This window comes from Phoenix dactylifera, unplaced genomic scaffold (assembly GCF_009389715.1).
Source record: "Phoenix dactylifera cultivar Barhee BC4 unplaced genomic scaffold, palm_55x_up_171113_PBpolish2nd_filt_p 002043F, whole genome shotgun sequence".
Lineage (NCBI taxonomy): Eukaryota > Viridiplantae > Streptophyta > Magnoliopsida > Arecales > Arecaceae > Phoenix > Phoenix dactylifera.
In genome coordinates this window covers 14,403-34,336 of record NW_024069318.1, presented here as the reverse complement: position 1 = coordinate 34,336, position 19,934 = coordinate 14,403, and the positions used below count along the sequence as shown (strand labels likewise).

At 38.2% G+C, this 19,934-nt stretch overlaps 3 protein-coding genes across 7 annotated transcripts; 1 reads left to right on the top strand and 2 right to left on the bottom strand.

The window, feature by feature from the left end:
- Positions 1-860: 860 nt before the first annotated feature.
- On the bottom strand, positions 861-5,875 carry LOC103701072 (50S ribosomal protein L20-like). The gene is made up of 3 exons (XM_008783026.4): positions 5,572-5,875; positions 5,088-5,328; positions 861-1,349 (listed from the first exon to the last, which is right to left on the bottom strand). The coding sequence occupies exons 2-3, from the start codon at positions 5,271-5,273 to the stop codon at positions 1,170-1,172; spliced, it is 366 nt and encodes a 121-aa protein (XP_008781248.1). The 5' UTR covers positions 5,274-5,328; positions 5,572-5,875; the 3' UTR covers positions 861-1,169.
- Positions 5,876-7,858: 1,983 nt separating this feature from the next.
- On the top strand, positions 7,859-16,847 carry LOC103701073. Of its 5 annotated transcripts, none has more exons than XR_005510269.1 (3): positions 7,859-8,286; positions 11,986-12,468; positions 16,775-16,847. XR_005510269.1 is itself a non-coding variant. In XM_008783028.3 (3 exons), exons 1-3 carry the CDS (start codon positions 8,153-8,155, stop codon positions 12,188-12,190), a joined length of 252 nt encoding a protein of 83 aa, XP_008781250.2. In that variant the 5' UTR covers positions 7,859-8,152; the 3' UTR covers positions 12,191-12,640. The 5 variants fall into 5 exon arrangements, 2 of the variants coding, with proteins under 2 accessions (XP_008781250.2, XP_008781249.2); XR_005510270.1 differs by having other exon boundaries at positions 16,785-16,845; XR_603124.3 differs by lacking the exon at positions 16,775-16,847 and having other exon boundaries at positions 11,986-12,276; positions 12,387-12,640.
- Positions 16,708-17,268, bottom strand: LOC120109328 (auxin-responsive protein SAUR64-like). The gene has a single exon (XM_039123075.1). The coding sequence runs from the start codon at positions 17,233-17,235 to the stop codon at positions 16,792-16,794; it is 444 nt and encodes a 147-aa protein (XP_038979003.1). The 5' UTR covers positions 17,236-17,268; the 3' UTR covers positions 16,708-16,791.
- Between the last annotated feature and the right edge of the window lie 2,666 nt (positions 17,269-19,934).

Here is a 19,934-nt window from a genome sequence, read left to right as displayed (position 1 = left end):
TAATGAAAATTAACATTGTTACTGGATCATCATTAGATTAGTATAAAAGTAATTACTATAGTAATTATATCAATATAAAATATTTTTATTATAGTAATTATATACTATAATAATTATGATTATGTATTTACAGCATGAACTGTATTAACTAACAATTATTATGTACGCATTATAATACCTAACAATTATTATGTATATAGTAACCATTAACATTATATATAGATTATAATTAAAATTATTATGATACAATAGTACTAATAATTAGTTAGTTAACTAAGGAGAAGAGCAGGGTTTGAGTGATGAGCATATTCTCCAAAAAGATTTTTCAATTACAAAGACTCTTATAATTACATCTACAATTACAATTTTTCAGCCAATTGCAACTGCAACTTATCAAGTGCAGGCAAACAAACAACCCCTAATTGATTCTTTCATTTCTAAACATTATTGGTTGATTAATCAGAAGAGAAGAGAAAGAACACTAAATAAAACATTAGCAATGAATTCCATGGTTTTCATGCACCAACAATGATACTTTGAGTCCTAGCATATCATGGCATAAGATACTTTACCTTTTAGGCCTACAGCAAGTATGTACAAACTCCAAGTGAATGCCACACCAAGGCTGAGCCATGTTACACGAGCCCCAGCAGAGCTTATGCGAGGAACCCACATATTGTGATATCGACCATCATGGAACAAACATGTCTTAAAAACAGCCAAGCTGCACCCATCTGCATGGCTATCATATCAGCAGCAACTTTTGCACTTCCAATTCCATCATCTATAATGAGTCCTATATGTTCATACATAATTCGACAAGAAAGCATGACTGCATGATTTATCAATATAGCAAGAGATATTAAACAATGAAAATCATTTTCGACAGTTTTCCTCAAAAAGTATGATAGTATATCTCTGGTGCCTGCAAACTGAACCAGTTCATAATGGAAAAAATTGGAGCTTAAACTTAAGCCTGAAAAATTAGATCCTACTCTGATTTCTAGTTTCGCTTGATAAACAAATATGGCTCTGGCTTCCTCCATCAACTAGAGTAGCAGACAAGAAGATCTGTAACGTTCACCAAGTTTAGATAATGCTTGGTTCTGGTATGGACAAAGATGAAAGAAGAAACACAGTTTCGGCAGAACATATAAAAACAGAGACTCTCACAAAATAGTCGATAGACCTTCCTTCTTTGGGACCTTGTTTCCTGGAAATGAGTTGCGAGAAATGTCAACCAGTGCTTTAAAGCTATATGGCTCGTGCATTGACAGCTCTGATAGCACTTTTCTGTTCAGCTGGATGTTCTCCTTCATCAATCCATGCATAAAATTACCGTAATTCACCTAGCAAAACCACAACAAAGATGATATTTCAGACACCTCCTTGGATTTCTATGATAGAAACCATGCAAAATTGTGGCACTAATTCATATATTTGATAAAAATCGCAATAGATTCTTCTTTTTGAAGAATTTTCTTTCTTCTGCTTCGGCTTGTTTAGTTTGTCTCTTCATATCTATGGCTAAATGGTTGGTACCAGGTCCTCATTTCTTAGCTATATTTTCTTCTAAAATATGAGGAATACAGGAAGCATAGTAAAAGGAAAACTTTGCTTCAAAAACATATTCAGCAAATGTTTAATCAATCAAGTAATCAACTGTGCAAAGACTGCAGCAAAATGAGACTCCTTGTTGGCATGGACATCAGAAGGCAACATATTAGTCAACCTCCTTTGTCCAAGAAATTTCTGTTTGGAGACACCTTAATAGGAAGTCATTGGACATGTAGGTGCCCTTGATAATTACTTGAAGCTTGAAGACATGATTGCTCCTGTGGACGTTAAGGATGAGGTACCTAAGAGCCTTATGAGTTGGCAATATACAAAAAGATTGGATTTCTACATCAGTAGTAATACGAATATGAAGACCTCCATATTGTGAAGACGCCAATGATGATAACGAGGTTTCATCATTCGATCATCTAATCCTTCCCAAATGAAGATAAAAGAAGTGCTTATCATTTTGGGGGGATCTGATATATGCTCAGAAAAACAATAATTGACTTAAAAAGAATGCGGAGGGTAATTTTTATACACCAGCAACAAGGTTATGCAACACATGCACAGTAAAGGAGAGTATCATGTGAAAGACAGTGAGCTTAATGATAATATTTGTCCAAAGAAAAACATTCAGACTCCATTTTGAAATATAATATTTCTTTATTCATTTTATGCAAGATTCAGTTCTATTTATTGTTGATACTTGGATGATTTCTGGAAGTCTTACTTGTACTAGGAGTTCTTTAAATGGATAGATGCAAATTAAAATCCATAGGTGGGTCCAGATCCTATAGCTTCTTCCAAAAGATTTTGGAAGTTTTAAAATTACACATTTATTTCAAGTATGGAAGTACTCATTTTAAAGTTTATCTTCTCCCCCAACAAGTTTTGTTTCATATTTTATTGCTCCTTGGATTGTCACAGTCCTCAGAATATGCCAAATTTGATAAATGAGTTGTTCAGGAAATAATTCTTTCCTTATTGTTTCCATTTTTTCAATTATTTGAGAAGGAGGATGTCAATAATTTTATTAAAATATTTAAGACTAATATAGAGTAATTTAGAAGCTTAAAATGTACAGCTAGACTACTAGCAAGGGATGAATTATGAAGTCTGCAATTATCAGATTCCTGTAGTAGCTACTCATAATATTTAGTATAATTAGATCTTCCCTAGGCTAAGTTTTCATTCTCATGTTTCCTCACACTACTTGATGTGTATCTAAATGTCTCATGCTGCATCACCAATGATATTTTGTGGACTATGTAACAGCATTCTGATTGCAGCTCTTTATGAGTTTGCAGCATCAATCATAATCAGTAAATTAGTTTCTGTGTACCCACAAGATAACTATAATTCCATGACATTGATGCAGTCAGCTCCTTGATAAAAATACCGATCTAAGCACTACACAATTAGCTTGATGCGTGAAAGACAAGGCAGCTTCAAATATTAGTTTAGCAGCTTAGCCCTGACCTGAAGAAGCCAAGCAGCCAGCCTCATAAATCATGATACTAAATCAACTGAAGTTTCATTATGAATTTTTGCAGGCAACAATTTCTTCAGAGACAACTGAATAAGACAGCAACTTACATTACTCAGTCGCTTATATTTACTTTCACCAAAAGAAAAAGAAAAGTTGAAATTTAGCATGCTATTCTGTACGGAAGCCAAAGGCACAATGAATCATTTATAGATCAGAATGGCAGGATTCATGATATACTACTGATGCAATAAAAAAGGCAGCATAATGAAGAATCCACCACAGCAAAGGTGCTTTGATTGAGGAATTTAAGCATCTGATAATACAGTCTAAACTGCCATTAGAAATGACCATGCTGCAGGATTTACACAGTCAACAGTATAAGAAAATCATAACTGAGGAATTTAATGGATAGACACCAATGAAGCACTAATTTCAATTCATTTTAATTATGGGTCATAACCTCTGTATGACATGTTTATGAGATCCAGCACTCTTCTGTCTCAATCTTATGAGCATGTCCTAGACCTTGTCCCTACGAAGACCTTTTTTGGTCCTTGTTGCACATGCTCATATCTCAATAAGATATCCATAATTAACCTCTCTCCAGTATGATAGTTAAACTTCCTTGAATATACTCATGTCTAGAAAGCTACTTCTAATATTATTTCATGTCTCCACCAAACATTTATAATAATGTGATGTTTATGTTATCAGTCTAGATTTTCTTCAAATCATTGTCTACTCTATCCTAAAAAGTGGTTTATGTGGAGACAATGACAAATGTAGCCCCATGTACTATAGCTATTTTTCAATCTTCTTACTCAATTTAGAAGAATCTTATATGCATCTTATTGAAGATTATACAACACTGCAAAAGCACATCAATTTTTGACTGGAGAGAGCACATTCAAACCCATTCTGACTAGATTAGATGCTTCATATCTCCTAATACTTCAATAAAGAAGCTCACCAAAAGTCATGAATTAGAATTCTAGGATGACCCTTAGCCATCAATATTGGATGAACGGCACTTTCAGTTGTACTTCTACTGAACTTGCTTACATATATGACCAAAACAATTCTTGTCTCCGAAAATATTGATTGGTAATTCCTATTAACACCCATTGCCCATGTCCTTGCTGCATCGATTAACACATTTAGCAAAAACAAAATAAAAAAAAACATCTATGTCACATTTTACAATAACAATGACCATTTAGGTGTTTCCTGCATTTTCGACTCAACTATTTAAATGCAAATAAACAAATTACCTCTAAATCATGTCCCTGGTCTGTTGCTCCATGTTAAGATATAATCCTCCCTTATTGGAGAGAGTTGAACTTGAATCTCACTTTGAGCAAGTGGGCAACGTGTGAATATTTAAAAGCAACGAAGGCTCTCTTAAAGTAGACCACACTTTTTATATTCTTCCTTTCTCTGTTTCTCCTCTCCCTCCTTATGTTATGTATGCATAGAAATTCCATTAAATAGTTGCGATTGACTTTGCTTCATTGTTTTTTTGACTAAGAGACTTTTCTTCGTTGTTATCTTGAAAGAGGAACAATGAGCATCTCATGATTCTCATCTCACAGATAAAGCCCCTTCAAATATTATACAATATCCTACTTGGCAGAAGAAGAAGAACATTATATGATCCAAGTTTCTTATTTCCCTAATTTTGACCAAATAAACTATTTGGCCATCTTTATCATGCTAATTCTCCACTCTTTAATAAATTTTTTTTCTATTTGATACAAAATTCTGAACCATTCTCTCTCTTGCTCTCTTTTTTATTTAATGATTATCTCAGGCTATTCTGTTCATATTTCTGTATGCAATCTCTATCATAATGCCCCCTTTATGGAGCACCAGGTAAGAAAATACCCGGAACAAGGTAAACATCAAAACGTTCGATGAAAATGTATAAACTTCTGGCAGCAATAACAATAAGAACTATATAATTCAAGGAATAAAATGGCCATCTTATAATTATTTTACTTCATTTCTTCTCGCAAAGCAAATGATAATTCAGCATTACCCCATGCAGGCGTGTGCCAGCGTTGATGCGCTCGATCCAGAGGGAGCGCATGTCCCTCTTCTTGTTGCGGCGGTCCCTGTAGGAATACTGCAAGGCCTTCTCCACCCTCTCCCTTGCTATCCTTATGCAGTTCTTTGCCCTCCCCCTGAAGCCCTTCGCCAGCTTAAAAATCTTGTCCTTGTTCATCGTTTCCCCCTTCTCCAGCTCCCTCTTTTTCTGATCACCTACCCTCTTCCTTTATCTACAAACCAGAAAAACTTCTCAAAACCACTCCTTTTAACTCTTAACCATTTGCAAATGTCTAGGAGAGAATAAACACTTGAAATTACATCATAAAAAATAAAATAAAACACTATCAATCAAGACCGGAGATAGTAACTCGAAATACGGTCATTAGAAGGGTGGAGTTGTCTCGAGTTACTTCCATTTTCCTTGAGAAAAAAGACAACAAGCGTTTCCTTTGAGGTGTATAGATAAATCTCACCAGGACTGTGGGAAGAGCACGAGTGAGGTGGAGGATTGATATTCGACGGCGGAGGTAGTGGCGGCAGCCGACGGAGAGAGGGGGATAGGGACGCCTCCGGCGATCGCAGCGGTGGATGCGGCTTGGATTGAGAGCAAACTTGTTTTCCAAGGCGTTCGCCGGAGCGGAAGTAGCGCTCGGCCGTTTTAAAGGCCTTGGCGAGGCGGCGGGAGGAGGGCTGGGGCTCCGGCGGGAGGGCAATGGGGATGGCGAAGGGGGCAGCAGCGAGAGGAGATGGGGCGAGGAGCGGCGGACCTCGACATTCATTAGGTTTGATTTATCTTGCGCTCGAGTCCGAGTAACTGTTTTTTTTTTGGATTTTTTTTAACGAAAATCCTCTTAAAAATTTAAATTTATGCGGATACTTCCATAAAATTTATAATTATTTTTTTACCTTAACTGTTTTTTTCGTCACCGTTTATAAAAATCATATTTATTTTAATTAAAAATAAAATAAAATATTAAAATTATTGTTTTATCTTGCATCGAATTTATGAATATTTCTTTTTACACATCTACTTATTAAAAATATTTTAATTATTTTAATTTGAAACTATTATTTTTTTAACGGTATTAAATGACGCAGGTACATATGCAAAAATAAAAATTAAAATAAATAAAATAGCAAAACAAGTATTTCACGAGAATACACATGCAAATATCAATTTTGGAAGAATATCCATGCAAAATTCAATATTTAGAAGAGTATTCATATAAAAAAAATTATTTTTACACTGGCTTTCCCACTATATACGTATAAATACAGTAAATAAAGTCAGAAAAAAAAAAAAAAAAAGCCAGCAAAGAGAGTAGGCATACCCGTCTGGTTTAACCAAAAAAAAAACCCCCACCATCTAAAAGATCTAAACTCCACCATCTAACAGTTGACATTGCTTTGAACCCGCACCTGAGAGTGTAACCATTGGACGTGTCCGGCGTGTAAATTGCTTCCACATGATCACTGCATGTAAATGAAAATGGGAGTAGACAGATATGCTGCTGCCCACAAACCCCACGGCAAAACCATCAAAAATAAGTAGAATCTGGAACTATCAGAAGGTGATGCTCTTTTGGTCATTATAATCTTAACGACCATGCCTCTTGTTTCATATTTTGTGATAACTAATATGTATTTGTGCGGTAATTTTATCCTATATGATGCTTTCAATGATTATACCACTTGTTTCACAATGCTTTGCTGACAACATTATTTGAAACCAGTTGTTTGCTAACACCATGGTGCTGATTGACGCTTGGCAGCATATAATTGCTTCTTTCATTTGTCAAATTCAGCGTAGAATATTTTGCCTTGGAAAAGCATGGTTTTCATAGCCTGAACCTCAAGGTGGTCTAGGGCCGGCTTATCTAAAGCAGCCATATTACTGTCTATAATCATAGGTGGCAAGTGGTTGCATTCATCTTTGACAACAATTGGTAAATATACCGGATATTTAAAATTTTGTACCTACGATAATACCATTACATGTATGTCGTCCCTTTGGTGCGAAATCTATGAAACGTTCGGGAGATCATGAACATTTTTGATCTTAGGGCATTAGCTTATCTAAAGTTAGGATCTTATTCTCTGTGTAACTACGCTGCTCATATTGATACACAATTCAATCGCTGCTTATGTGTTTAAATGATAGGTAATGATCCAATAACCTGACAAAAGAATCACCAAGTTCAGATTACTGGTTCTGGAAATTGCATGATTCTCATTTGTACCTCAATATGTACACATCCAATAGTTATATATATACATGCATAAATACAGCAATAAGCATCATATTGATACAAAAACCATACATGCCAACAGATGCACAGCATTTAACATTTATTATACTGATCTCCTACTATTATTGGATGTAGGCAAAAAACCATCAAATTTAAATTAACTAGAAGCTATAATTTGAAGAAAATATGAGCATTCCTCCTTTTGAATTATTACCAAAATAATTATAAAATTGTTTTACATCAAAAACAATGATGACGATCGAAAACATCAGTTCAACTAACTTCTTTGAAAATTTATTATAAAATTGATGAATTATTTTGTTGAAAAAAATTACTCAAGATTATATGATAAATAATTATAAGTAAGGTTTGCAATTTCAGTACCGAATCTGTTCCGGTGCCCTGGTATATTTGATAGAGAGTTAGTTTGGTGTATCGGTATTCTGTATAATTTCTGTATTAAGTATCAATACAGTATGGTATATAGTGGGCCTGGGCCTAGACGGAATCGGTCAACAGTGCGGTCGGCAAGGCTTAGGGAAGCCCGATTGAGTCGTCTTCCTCCGTCTCTCCCCGGCTTTAAGCGGAGGGAAATTCTCCCATCACTGCTTACCGTTCGACCCGAGTCCTCCTTTGGCCGGCCACGAAGAGGAAGAACGAAAAGAGAAGGGAAATCGAGATCTATCGTTAAAGCAAGCGAGAAATATTGGTGGTGTCTTTCTTCCATTTGTTTGATGCTTCTTCTCGCCCACGAAGAATAAGATACCCTCCATCCAGAAGTCGAGGGTGCTTCCAGATCGGGAAGATGATAACGCGCTCGAATCTCGCGGATCAGCTGCGGGAGTACCAGATTCGTTCCAAGTATGAGTGGGCCACCGTCTCCTTCCTCTCCTCCTCCTCCTCCTCCTCCTCCTCCTCCTCGTCCAATGCCTCTTCAAGGTAATCCCGCTTGCTACCCTCACTGCCGCTTTATTTTAGGAGATGGGTTTGGATTGTATCAAATAAAATGATGTTGATTTCTCAAGTGCTATCGTTGTTTAGATCCATTTTACGAAGGAAAATTAAATTGCATCCTGTCGATTTGTAGACCTGTAGCTTTTCTTGCTGCTTTGATTTGAGTTTTGTGTTGCTGAGGATCCGTCAAACAATGGATCAGGAATGATCTAGGAGTTGTTTAAGGCACCGATTCTCCTTCTGGCTATAAAACGCGTCGAGCTTTACTCTTTGAAAGAAAAGGGGGAAAAAATTCCAACAGAGCCATAGCATTTTATAGGACGGCCAGTACATAGTGACATGATACTAGTTTTTAGAATTGTTTTAATGTAATTGTGCTCGGTTCTAATTGTTATAGTTGAGAACTTGAGATCGTGTGAGCTAGTAAGGTTTTATGCTTAAAGGGTGGAATGCAATCCCTTTGCGTCTTGTCATCCTTTTTTATTGTTATACTCCCTTTTCCATATCTTTTACTTGCCTACCACTTCTTACATTATTTCAGTATATATTGAACTGCATTGGTTGCTATCAAAACTGAGGAATTTTTTAAAAAAATTATCTGTTTACCCCTGTAAGGAGTGGATTGAAGCATGATGCCTCTTGTCATTGTGCGATGACTGATGTCATCACGGACTTAACTATTATGTTTAAAGGCATCTATGAAAAATTTGACACTTTGGGGCGAAAAAGGTATGCCTAGTATTCATTTAAAAATAATAAAATCCTATTTATTTGCCACAGCTGACAGAGAGAAGTTTTGATCATGCAATTTGATAGAGATGTTATATTTCTAGTCATGCAAAGGGTGTTGGTCAACAGTTGATTTGCACAAACAATAGATCATGATCTATGTATTGTCTTTGCAGTACGAGGTTAGTGGACCCTGCCTTTGGGCATGATTTTATGCACGGCCTCATACTGGGTGCCATTTTGTACACTTATGCTTTAACATGTATTATGCTAGGGTTCCATAATTTCTCCATGAGGAATATAAATGTATTTCTTAGAAAATTTGCTATTTGTTGGTTTTCTCTGAAGGAAAGTCTAATTTGCTTAAGTTGCTACCAATGCCTACTTGTACTCTTGTCCTAGGTAAGGTTAAATAGCATAATGGTGGCTGCTTCTGGTTGGCTGCCACCCATAACATTTTTTTTTGGGCTGATCAGTTAGGAGGTGGTCAATACTTATTTATTTGGGGATGGGGAGCTCATCTGCTACTGTTGATGCTGCTACTTTTTGGGGTGTCTGCCTGACACCGGACAGACCCTTTGCCACTTATTTTGCATCTACCATCATCAGTTGGCATAATAGACCTAGGTATTTGTTGATTTGGTCCAAGTCAGTGTTTAGCATCAAGCTAGGAACAGTTGGCCTAAGTTTGGCCTAGCCCAATTTTAAGCTTGAAATCCCAAACTCAAGCTTGGCCCAATTACAAAATATGCAAACCTGGCTCAATAGCCTAATTATCTATTCTGGTCTTAGAAGGCTATCGAAGGAGGATATGGAGTAGGGTTCCAACATGGGATGGGCTTAGGCTAGGGAGAAGTTTGAGATGAATACTAGAGGGAGCATGTTTGGACTTATCCATGGAAAGAGTTGAGCTTGAAGCAAGACAAAGAGAACTGGAAAAAGGATTGAGGGTCTTGGCATAGATTAGGCTTCGGTTAGGAGAGAATCAAGATTTGCACGAGAGATAGAGAGCATGGGAAGGTGGTTCCATCATAGGTTGGACCTTGATCGAGCATTAGTGTGCAAGAAAAGAGAGTACAAGTGTCAGAGCGGGTGGTCAAAGGGCTCTTGAACAAAATGTAAGAAAGGAAACTCGTTGGTCACAACAAAAGAGGATGGGTGGAGATGGGGCCAAATCCTCTTTACCTTTTATTCTGGGTTTAGATTTAAAAAAAAAGATGTACTATAGACTTAAATTTTAAACTTATTTTATAATGTATTCCATCACAATTACATCATATCATATAATATATCTTAACATATAATTTTAACATAAGAGCCATATACGTTGTGCCGGGATAGAAATTTATCAAACCTAATCTTAGCCTAGATCCTGGTTAAGCTTGAAACTCTAGGCTTAGCCCAATTTTTGTGGCCCAAATTCTCTTACTAGGCCTGCCTAAAACCAAGCCGAGCTAGATTTTCCTATGTCTAGGTGTGGGACAATTACAATGATGCCTTCCTTTGTTCCATGGGATGGAGGGCGTGGGAGACTTGCATGACTTTAATGCTATGTGGAACTAGATGTATGTTATTATCTTGGAGGAGGGTGGTAGGTTATGACACTACGCCCCTTGCTCAAAACCTATTTGGATTGGGATGGGACCTACACCATCCATCTCTTCATCACAAAGCTCCTTAAGTTGATAAAGGGGGTGGTGAAGGTGATGGTGGAAGACATGAACATGCTATGGATCAATAGGGAGAGGGGTAAGGACAACACAAACATGGCACGCAACATGGAGAAGCACTTTAGGCTGCTGAAGAATGCCAAAAGGATCATATCAATTGACTATTCCTAACAATGTATGTTGTACCGGCCTGAACTGGGGTACCCGGTACGGGTGGCGTACCGAGCCTGAACTGGGGTATCCGGTACGGATGGCATACCGACACTCGGTACGCCAAAAAAATTCTCATACTGTACCATACTGACACTATGCTAGTGTGACACCGGTACGGGGTCCGATACCGAGACGACAATCCTTGATTCCTAAAATTACCACCATGAACAACATTAGGGCCAAAGATGTAACCTAGGTTGCTAGCATTAAAGGTGACCAGAATATGATCTATTGTTGTTATTGTGGTGCATGGATTCTACAATGCATTTTTTAGATAATTTCAAGCTCTAAGGACAGCATAAAGGGATTCTTTATTAGAATCCATGTCCGCCTAGTACATCACTATCTCAAAAATACTCATGGATATGTTTAAAAGGGCAGTAGTTATTAATTTGATGGATAGACACTATCACAAGCTTTTGCTCTAATGCTCCCTAAATATGTGGGATTTTGGATTGTTAATTAATATAGAGAATCTGCACTTGAACTTTTGATGGTTGCCCATATAGGAGCTCCAGTCCATCTAGTGGAGACTTATGATGAATTCAATGACCTTGTGGTGGCATTCTGTTATTTGGTTGCAATTCTATTTTTTTTCCAATCTTGGTAAAACTTCCTTTTAAATTTAAGGTAAAGAGTTTTAACATGATTTGCGAAATTTTTTTTACCATGTCAAAATTGCCAATTATATCTAAAGGTTTGCAGCCTTCTCTGACTTATTACTTGTTGTGTCACCCCTTCTTGTTATGTACCATCATCAATGCTGCATTTTTGTCAATATCACTCTTCTCCGTCATGTCAACCAGTCCTTGAATATTTTGCTGACTGATTTTTTATATTGCTTTCCTTTTTTCTGAGAAAACTGATTAAATTAAAATAAATTACTGATTAGTCTTTTTTCTTTGTATAGCCAAATGCTTAGAAAATGTACTATTCTGATAGACTTGTATAATATAAGTTAATCAGAGAAATAAAATGCAGTAAAGTTCTGCAGCAATTTATAGAATTTTACCAATCCTTTCAGTCATACCAGAGTTCTGATTCCATGGATGTTCCTATCTTTTGAGTGCAGGGTGGATGTGATATTTGTGATATGGGAGCTGTTGATGTTTGCTTTTCTTGTTTTCTCTGGAGTTGCTCTGTATTTCCGGTATATGAGGCTTGCTTTTTCCTTGATATGCATTACAACTCTTATTCTTGTTTGCATGAAAATAACAAAGCAAGTAAGACAAAACAGGAAAAGTAAGCGAAGAATGCTGCTGCCATTGTCAATGTAAAACTATAGGCAACCAACCTTTTGAAAGGCTATCTTACGTCTGTGCAAAAGATCATTTCCTGGTGTTGTGACTGAAAATTTTGACTGGTATGTAATTCCATCTTGGTGTATGTTTTCTTTCAAAGAACACTCGGAAGAAGATAATGCTAAACATATATTGCAAGGGAAGTATAACAAAGCCCCTTTGCAATTTTCAGCGCAAGTGCTTGCTTGTAACTTGCAAGGCTGCATTCAAGGTCTGTATCGTTGCAAGATTTCATGTATTTGGCCCTACCTTAAGTAAGCAGTCTTTGCTTTCATTGTTAAACCTTTTTCATATACTGTATGATGAGTTAGAAATTGATGATTAGTTTAGTTCAATGGTGGAAGCCAATTATCTTTAATTCTTTCCAGCAAATGTATAAACTGTTAAGTCAAACTATGCTCTGTTAATGAGTTATTCAGCTTGGTATATTTTGCATGTCCAAAAAACAGACATTTGCAGAGATGCGCCTCTCTTATAATTCACTCTGGTGGCTTCACCTTGCTTCTTAAAGTAGGATGATGCATACATCTATCTTCTTGCCTTTGGTACCATTGGATCCATTAGAACATCATCAGCCATTATTTGCTCTTTCTTGGATGATATATTTAAGCAAAGTCAAATGATAGTTTATTGATAATTTGTCCATTACATTTCTCTCTGCACGCATTGCTGCTCTTTTGGTTAATATCCCCATACTGGTGGAATGATACTTGTAGGATCATTCGAAACCTCAGATCATCCATCAAGTCCTTCCCACCTCTGGATGACTAGTGCATTTATCTTCTTGCCTTTGGCATCATTGGATCCGTTAGAGCAGCATGAACCATGATATGTTGTATCTCGGTTCATTTACTTAAGCAAAGTAGAATTCTACTTCATTGATAATTTGTCTGTTACATTGTTGTCGAGATAATTTTGCTTGTAGAAACATTGGAAAGCCTCTGATCTAGTTAACCAAGTTCTGCGCCAGAGCATTGCTTATCTACCTTTTCGTTTTCTGATTTTTCTTTTTTGCATTTTTTTTATAAACAAATGTGATAATCATCAACAAATGTTTTAGCAATGGATAAGCAAAGCTCGCAGCACAGGAAAACCTTCTGGCATTGCTAAATTGAATCAACTTTAATAGCATTTAGCCTCCAGTTGGATAGAGTAACGAGGCAAATCAGCTAGTTCTGTCCTATTATACCTTCTCCACTCAAATTTTTCGTTGCAGGAGCCAAACCAACCTTATGGACCTCGTTAAATGATCAACCTTATACAAGAATGCTAGAGAAAATGCTTCTTACCTGGCGAAAAAAGGAGGCTACGGAAATCGTATGTGGCAATTATTCATGATAGCTTGGTGGTCTGTTCATGGGAGGTTTGAACGAGACAGACATGCTGGGCTTAACTGTAGCTCGGCTTGTTTGTATTGAGCTCAGCTCAAGCATTTAATTTTGATCCAAGTTCGAGCTGCTCACGAACAGCATGTTTGTATTGAGCTCGGCTTGTTTGTATTGAGTTTTAGACTATCATTTATATAATTTGGAGTAATAATATTCATTATATGCTAAACTTATAGTAATAATACATTCTATTCTATATTATCTATATTAGGTCATAATAAATTACCATAAAATAATTATATTACTTTTATCCATATTAATAATAGTTAAAATAATATATATTATATTTAAACTATTTATATATTAGTATTTTGAGCTAATCTGAGCCGACTCAAGTAATATAAGTGTAGCTCCAGTTCAGCTCGTTTTTTAAAGACGAGCTGAGTTTGAGCTAGATTTCGAGATTTCACGAATAGCTTGCTCGTTTGCCGTTCCTAATGATACTTGTAACTGAATTTGAAGCATAAGGATAAATTTATAGCTTATAGAAGCTTATATGCAGCAGGGACTTGGTTTTAGGATTTCCTACAGCTATGGGTGATTGAGATACTGACTTAAAAAATTAAGGATGATGTAACCATATGTTCTGCATACATAATGATGATATTGCCTGTACAATTGAAGTGATTAATTGTGTCAACTTGAAGATACTTAAGAGGAACCACAGAAACTTTTTTTTTTCCTTTGTGCTGAAACAGGTGACTCATACAGTTTTAGTACAGACACATCCAAAAAAGTCAAAAAAACAACAAATTCCAGAAGGCTCTAGGCAACTCACTCTTTCCGACCCATAGGACACCTCCGAAGTGGTTGGCCACGTACGAGGCTATCCAGTCTACAGTTCCGTTGGCCTTTCTGTGGACGTGCTTGGCTTGAAAAATTACATTGCCACTAATCATGGCTCGGATGTCTCGAAGCACGGAGTGTCACTCACTCATATCGCCGGTGATTTTCTAGGTCTAGCCGATAATTGTGGTCGAATAACGCTCAAGTAGTACTGCTCTAACGCGCAACATGCGTTGAGCATGGCTCAATCTGGCCTAGAGCTGATCACGGGCTTTTTGACCCACCCAGCCCGCCCAGCTCGGTCCAGAATTTTTCGAGCTTGGGCATTAAAAAAAAAGGCCCATGGGTCGAGCCTGGGCAGGAAAAGCGGCCCGACCAAAAAATCGGGCTAGGTCTAGGAACTTTTAAAAATGGCCCGGCTCGGTCCGGCCCGTGTTTTATATATGGCACCCATTAAGCTAAGAATCATACATAATTCCTTAGAGAGCCCATTAAGCTGTTGGGCTATTCTGACTCATTTTCAGATTCCACATAAAGAAAAAAAATTGGGCATGTCGGGTTGGATTTATAAAGTCGGGTCGGACTTGGACAAAAATTTAAGCCCGACAGTCGGGCCGGGCCGGGCCTGGGCATAGCCATCGGGTCTAATTTCTGCTGTAAAGCCTGGTCCGAGCGCCGCCCGGCCTAGTTTTTGATCATCTCTAGCCGGCCTATATCGCTCTTAGCTTAGCCTAGCCTCCGAAATCGAAGTATGGAATATCTTTTCTTTGGATTGTATAATTGCTTCAGTCCTAATGATTGAGTAGTTGGCATGGGTAAGGTGGGATCAGTATAGGGTAGTGGGCGGGGAGTAACCCCTCCTTAAGTAAGAGAGAGAGAGAGTACGATGTCGGCACCGCTAGCTCATGGGCTGGCAAGCAAGTGGTGTGCAGACCTGCAGCCTTTGGCGTTTGGCCCCGTGATAAACTCCGATTTCCAGGAGCTCATAGGCACCGTCTGCTCGTTACCCCACCACTTGCCTGCATATCGCAGTGGTTCCATTTCGATGTTCTCAATTAATTACAGATTTTTCAAAGCAAAAAAATGGACAAAGTTCCATCAAAATTTATTAAGATCATAGCAGTATCCAATCTCAAGTGACTTAACCCTGTTAATTGTTTTAGAGGATAGAGATGAATACAAGACATTTGTTTCATCCCCCGTAAGCAGACCAACCATTTGGTTTACCTTCTTGTTTCTTGTTTAACGTAGTGTGACAGATACATGTTGGTTCACAAGGGACAAGGACTTTGAGTTGCAGATTGAAAGTGAAAAAACTCAGTATTGGTAAAAAGGATTCTATGATGTTGTAGTTGCCTGCTAGTAGAGTGAAGGTTTGCCTAGTATATTGTAGAAAATGGAAAGAGGATCGATCACATTGCTACCAGCATGACTAAAGCCCATGTTCAGTTTTATCCGTACATTTATTCATGTGCAAAACTTGGAAATCACTTCCAGTCATACCATGTCGCATGCAAATCAAAATGTGCATCAAAAACCATGCGTTGGCTGGCATTTACAAAGTAGAAGTATCATGGAAGGAAAACTTAATGGTAGCATCAAGAGAATTTAAGGGCAACTTAGGGGAAAGTTATGTGAGCCCATGCTGCAAATAGTCAAAATGTTCGTCTCAGCTTTAAAATATTTAGCACCAGTATGCAATAGCAAGGCAAGTCCTAAAATTCTGAAAAAAGTTGCTGTTTGGAGTTCTTCCTAAGTGGGCCATTCACCAACTGTTCACTAGCTAAGTTATATTTATGCTTTATTTACAGAATTTCCGTGACTTATGCACGAAAGTGTTTAGTTCTTCGTTGTTGTATTTGATGCATATGCCTCATGTATGTAACTCGTGCTAGGCTGTCTTTGGATGGAGAATAATAAAATATGGAATAAGAAGTGACGACGAGCATAACTATTCTTTGCATATGCCTTCAGAAAGCCGTATGGCACCCATAGGACCTGAATTACGAACAGGAAAGCCTTATGGTTACATGCCTATATGCCAATTTACTTATATTTTTGGGCTCGTGGGCTGGGAGTCTCCTTCTTCCCTGATTTTGGCGGAAACGGCAACTCTCCAAAACCAATCCGAGTTCGATTCGAACTCAAAGATTTTATCACAGATGGAAGAGATGGTTAGATAGAACATCACTGATACTGGCTGCAAGATTAATATTTTATAATTGAAACAGTTTTGTTATCTATTATAAAATGAGATCGTTTTGGTTCACAGATATTGTAGTTGTAATAAATTTTTAGGTCTAGCATATTTTCTAGAGCTCTGCTTTAGAAAGTTAAATTATTTTTCATTGAATGAAAATTATATTTACAATTATGCTTGGAAAAGGGACTTTCAGAACGACGCTAGAAGCCATAGAGGATCAGCTGCTGCTGGTTGTCTCCTTGTGGAAGCAGAGAGGATGTTGTGCACCGGCTCTTAGCGATGGAAGCAACCACAGCCCTCTCCACATCTGTAGAAACCCGGCTCTGAAGCAAGGAGATGATATACTCCATGCTGGCAGCGTCACAAGGCAATGTGATCGGTCCATTGCTTGGCAATCCAAACTCTTCTTCCGACATTCTGAAGAGCTCTCGAAAGATGCTGCTGTTTAGATACGTGAGGGGGACCATGAAGCGCTTCCCGTCGGCGGTGTACACGAAGACATGGCCTCTACTCGCAACCGATGAATTGCTCGTCTCCGATGCAGCAGCACCATCAGCTCCCGCCGGCGTGATCCTTCTCCTTCCCGAGGCAGCCAGCCTCTGCCACCTTCGCACCATGCGCACAAGTTTCTTGGTGTTGAGCATAGCTGGTTATAGGGCTTAGTGGGAACCTGGCCTCTGGGAAGTAGGATAATAGATTTTAGAGGATTTGATTGTGTTAGACTGCAAGGCAAGGAAGGTGGTGAGTTATATACAGAGGCAAAGGAAGGCAGTTCATGTGGCAACTAGTGCTTATCCCTTACTGGAACTTATCCCTTATGGGTTTGACAGGGAGAAAACCATGTGCTGGTTGGAGAAGAAAACAGCCCTAGGGGTTGCATGCACGTTTAATTTGGGCTTTGGTCCCCTTTAGTTCGGTAGATGGAGCACAGAACTACTCATGAGGTGAGACATGATAAGATTCAGATTGATAGTGATATTATCTAGGTACGTAGTCCCTTCATGCAAGTGGCATGTCGGTCGCAGTGTTACGAGATATCGATGTCCAGAAGGAGAGCTATATATTGAAGGGCCACCTTCATGTGATCTTGTCCCTTTTTTTGTTGCTTTTTTTTTTTTTTCTGGCTTAGACCATGCATGTATTACCCTCTTTCTCTTTGGAAAGCAAAATTATTGCATGCTCCTCGTGATTCACGTTATTGCAAGTAAAATTGTACTCTTTACTTCAGGCATGGGCACAGTAAATCCGGTCTGTATTTGAATCGACTTACAAAAATTGAACTCAAACTTGTGATACTTGGGGCTGTTCCAATGGTCACACCTATTTGCTTATCAACTAGAGGCCTATGGGTTCAGCTGATCATGAGTGGTGCATCCTCAAGTATGTTGACTAAGTAATTAAGTATGGATGGGTCTTCCTGCCTTTCTCTCTCTCTCTCTCTCTCTCTCTCTCTCTCTCTTGTGGAGGCTAGGAGGGGCTATTCCCCATTCATCTATCTTAAAGCTTATTCCATCCCTACTTGGACCACAGTCTAGCCCCCAGGCAAACCGAGCCACTGGTCATGGAACCAGGATTTTATATATATGGATCGAAGCGAGAGCCAATGCCCTTCCGAATCAAACCCTGTCGGCAGAAGTGCAAGGCATCTGAACCCAAACTTTATCCAACTACACTTGGGTTTGATCCAATATATAGGTGCATTAATTCTATCAAGTAAAAATAATTCAAAGACACACCATAGTAAATATGTGTAAATTGATTGTCTAATTATATCACAAACATATCATGCAATGAAATAATAGCAAGCAACATATACACATTATCAACGATCTATTATATATAAAAGTTGATTGATAACTACAAACAAATATAATAAAAAAATAATGGCTAACTACATTGATTTTATTACAGAATAATTGATTTCTTACATTCAAAGAGAAATAGGAAATATGTAGCATACTGGTTTTGGATCAACTCGGATTTAAACTGGAAACTCAATGACCAGACCGAATCCATATTTGAAAGTGAGTCATATTTTTTGTTCTGAATCCTAATAAAAGTAACTTCAATTTTGATTGAAGTGGATTAATTCTGGGTCGAAACCAGGCCAATAGAATCCGCTTGTAGTCCGACATACATTGTAATCTAAGTATATAGTTTTTTCTCTGAAATTGGCCTGCATTAAGGCCAAAGTTCCCTCACTTGTCAAATAATTGCGACAATAAGACAATAAGTTGACTAGCTCACAAGCTAAGATTGGAGAGGAAATACTACCATGACCTCAACCTTGTAAGCAGTACCTCCATGGTGATGGAAGCAAGCACTTCTCTTTTCTCAGCCACCTAAGTAGTTCTTCCTCACCAAGGCAAACTAAACCATTTGTTTGTCAAACCATTCAGAGTACCCTCCAAACTATGCCGCTCTCTCAAGAAAGCGGCACCGTACTAATATAAAGCCATAAACCATCAGCCAAGGGAACGGGTGGGCCTGGAGGGCTTGTTAGGCGAGTGGCACTGTGGGCGCGGCTCCTTCAGTCATTTATGGCTTTATCAGGCGCAAGTTGCCTTCAGCCTCTGGACCATTCTTCTCGATCTGACTCCAGCTTTGGATCCGTACTACTTTGCATCTTCCAATGGCACCACAAGATTTAATTAGCTATCTATCCATCATCGAGAGAAGTATTTAGCCCTACAATATGGTCTTTGCATAGATACACACAGGATTCCACGTGCCTCATGCTATTCACGTCAGAGCGTAACCTAGCGATGCTTTCAGCTACTAGACCTTCGCATGCAGCATTCCATCATGCTTGTATTGCCTCACGCGCATAACTTTGCTTTCACGGTTTAGGCTGCTTCTATTTCGCTCCCAGCTACTACGGTAATCATTTTTGCTTATTTCTTTTCCTCTGGCTGCTAAGCCACTAGAATCTTGTAGGATCCCACTGTTTTCATTGGTAGATAGTGGGGACAGAGATGGGTACTGAGGCATTTTTTTTTCATTTTATATGGCTATAACTTTACATTCTCTTGTGGCTCGACTGGGGATGGTAGAATCGGTTTACAAGATGAGAAAGAAAGGCAACGTCTCCCAGCTACAGATGAAAGCTGCAATCAATCACTATGGGCTTTGGCGTTCTATGTTTGTTGCACTCGAGTACAAGTGTTTGAATTTTGAAAGAATAATGCTACGACGCAAGCGTGCCACCAAAAAAAGCACATCATGCATGCATCATGTCTCTCGGTGTGTTCTTCACCCGACATCATGAATTATATGAGAGCAATAAAAGGATATATACATCAAGAACCAAGGTGGTGGTTAAATTATAGATAAACTAAGTTGA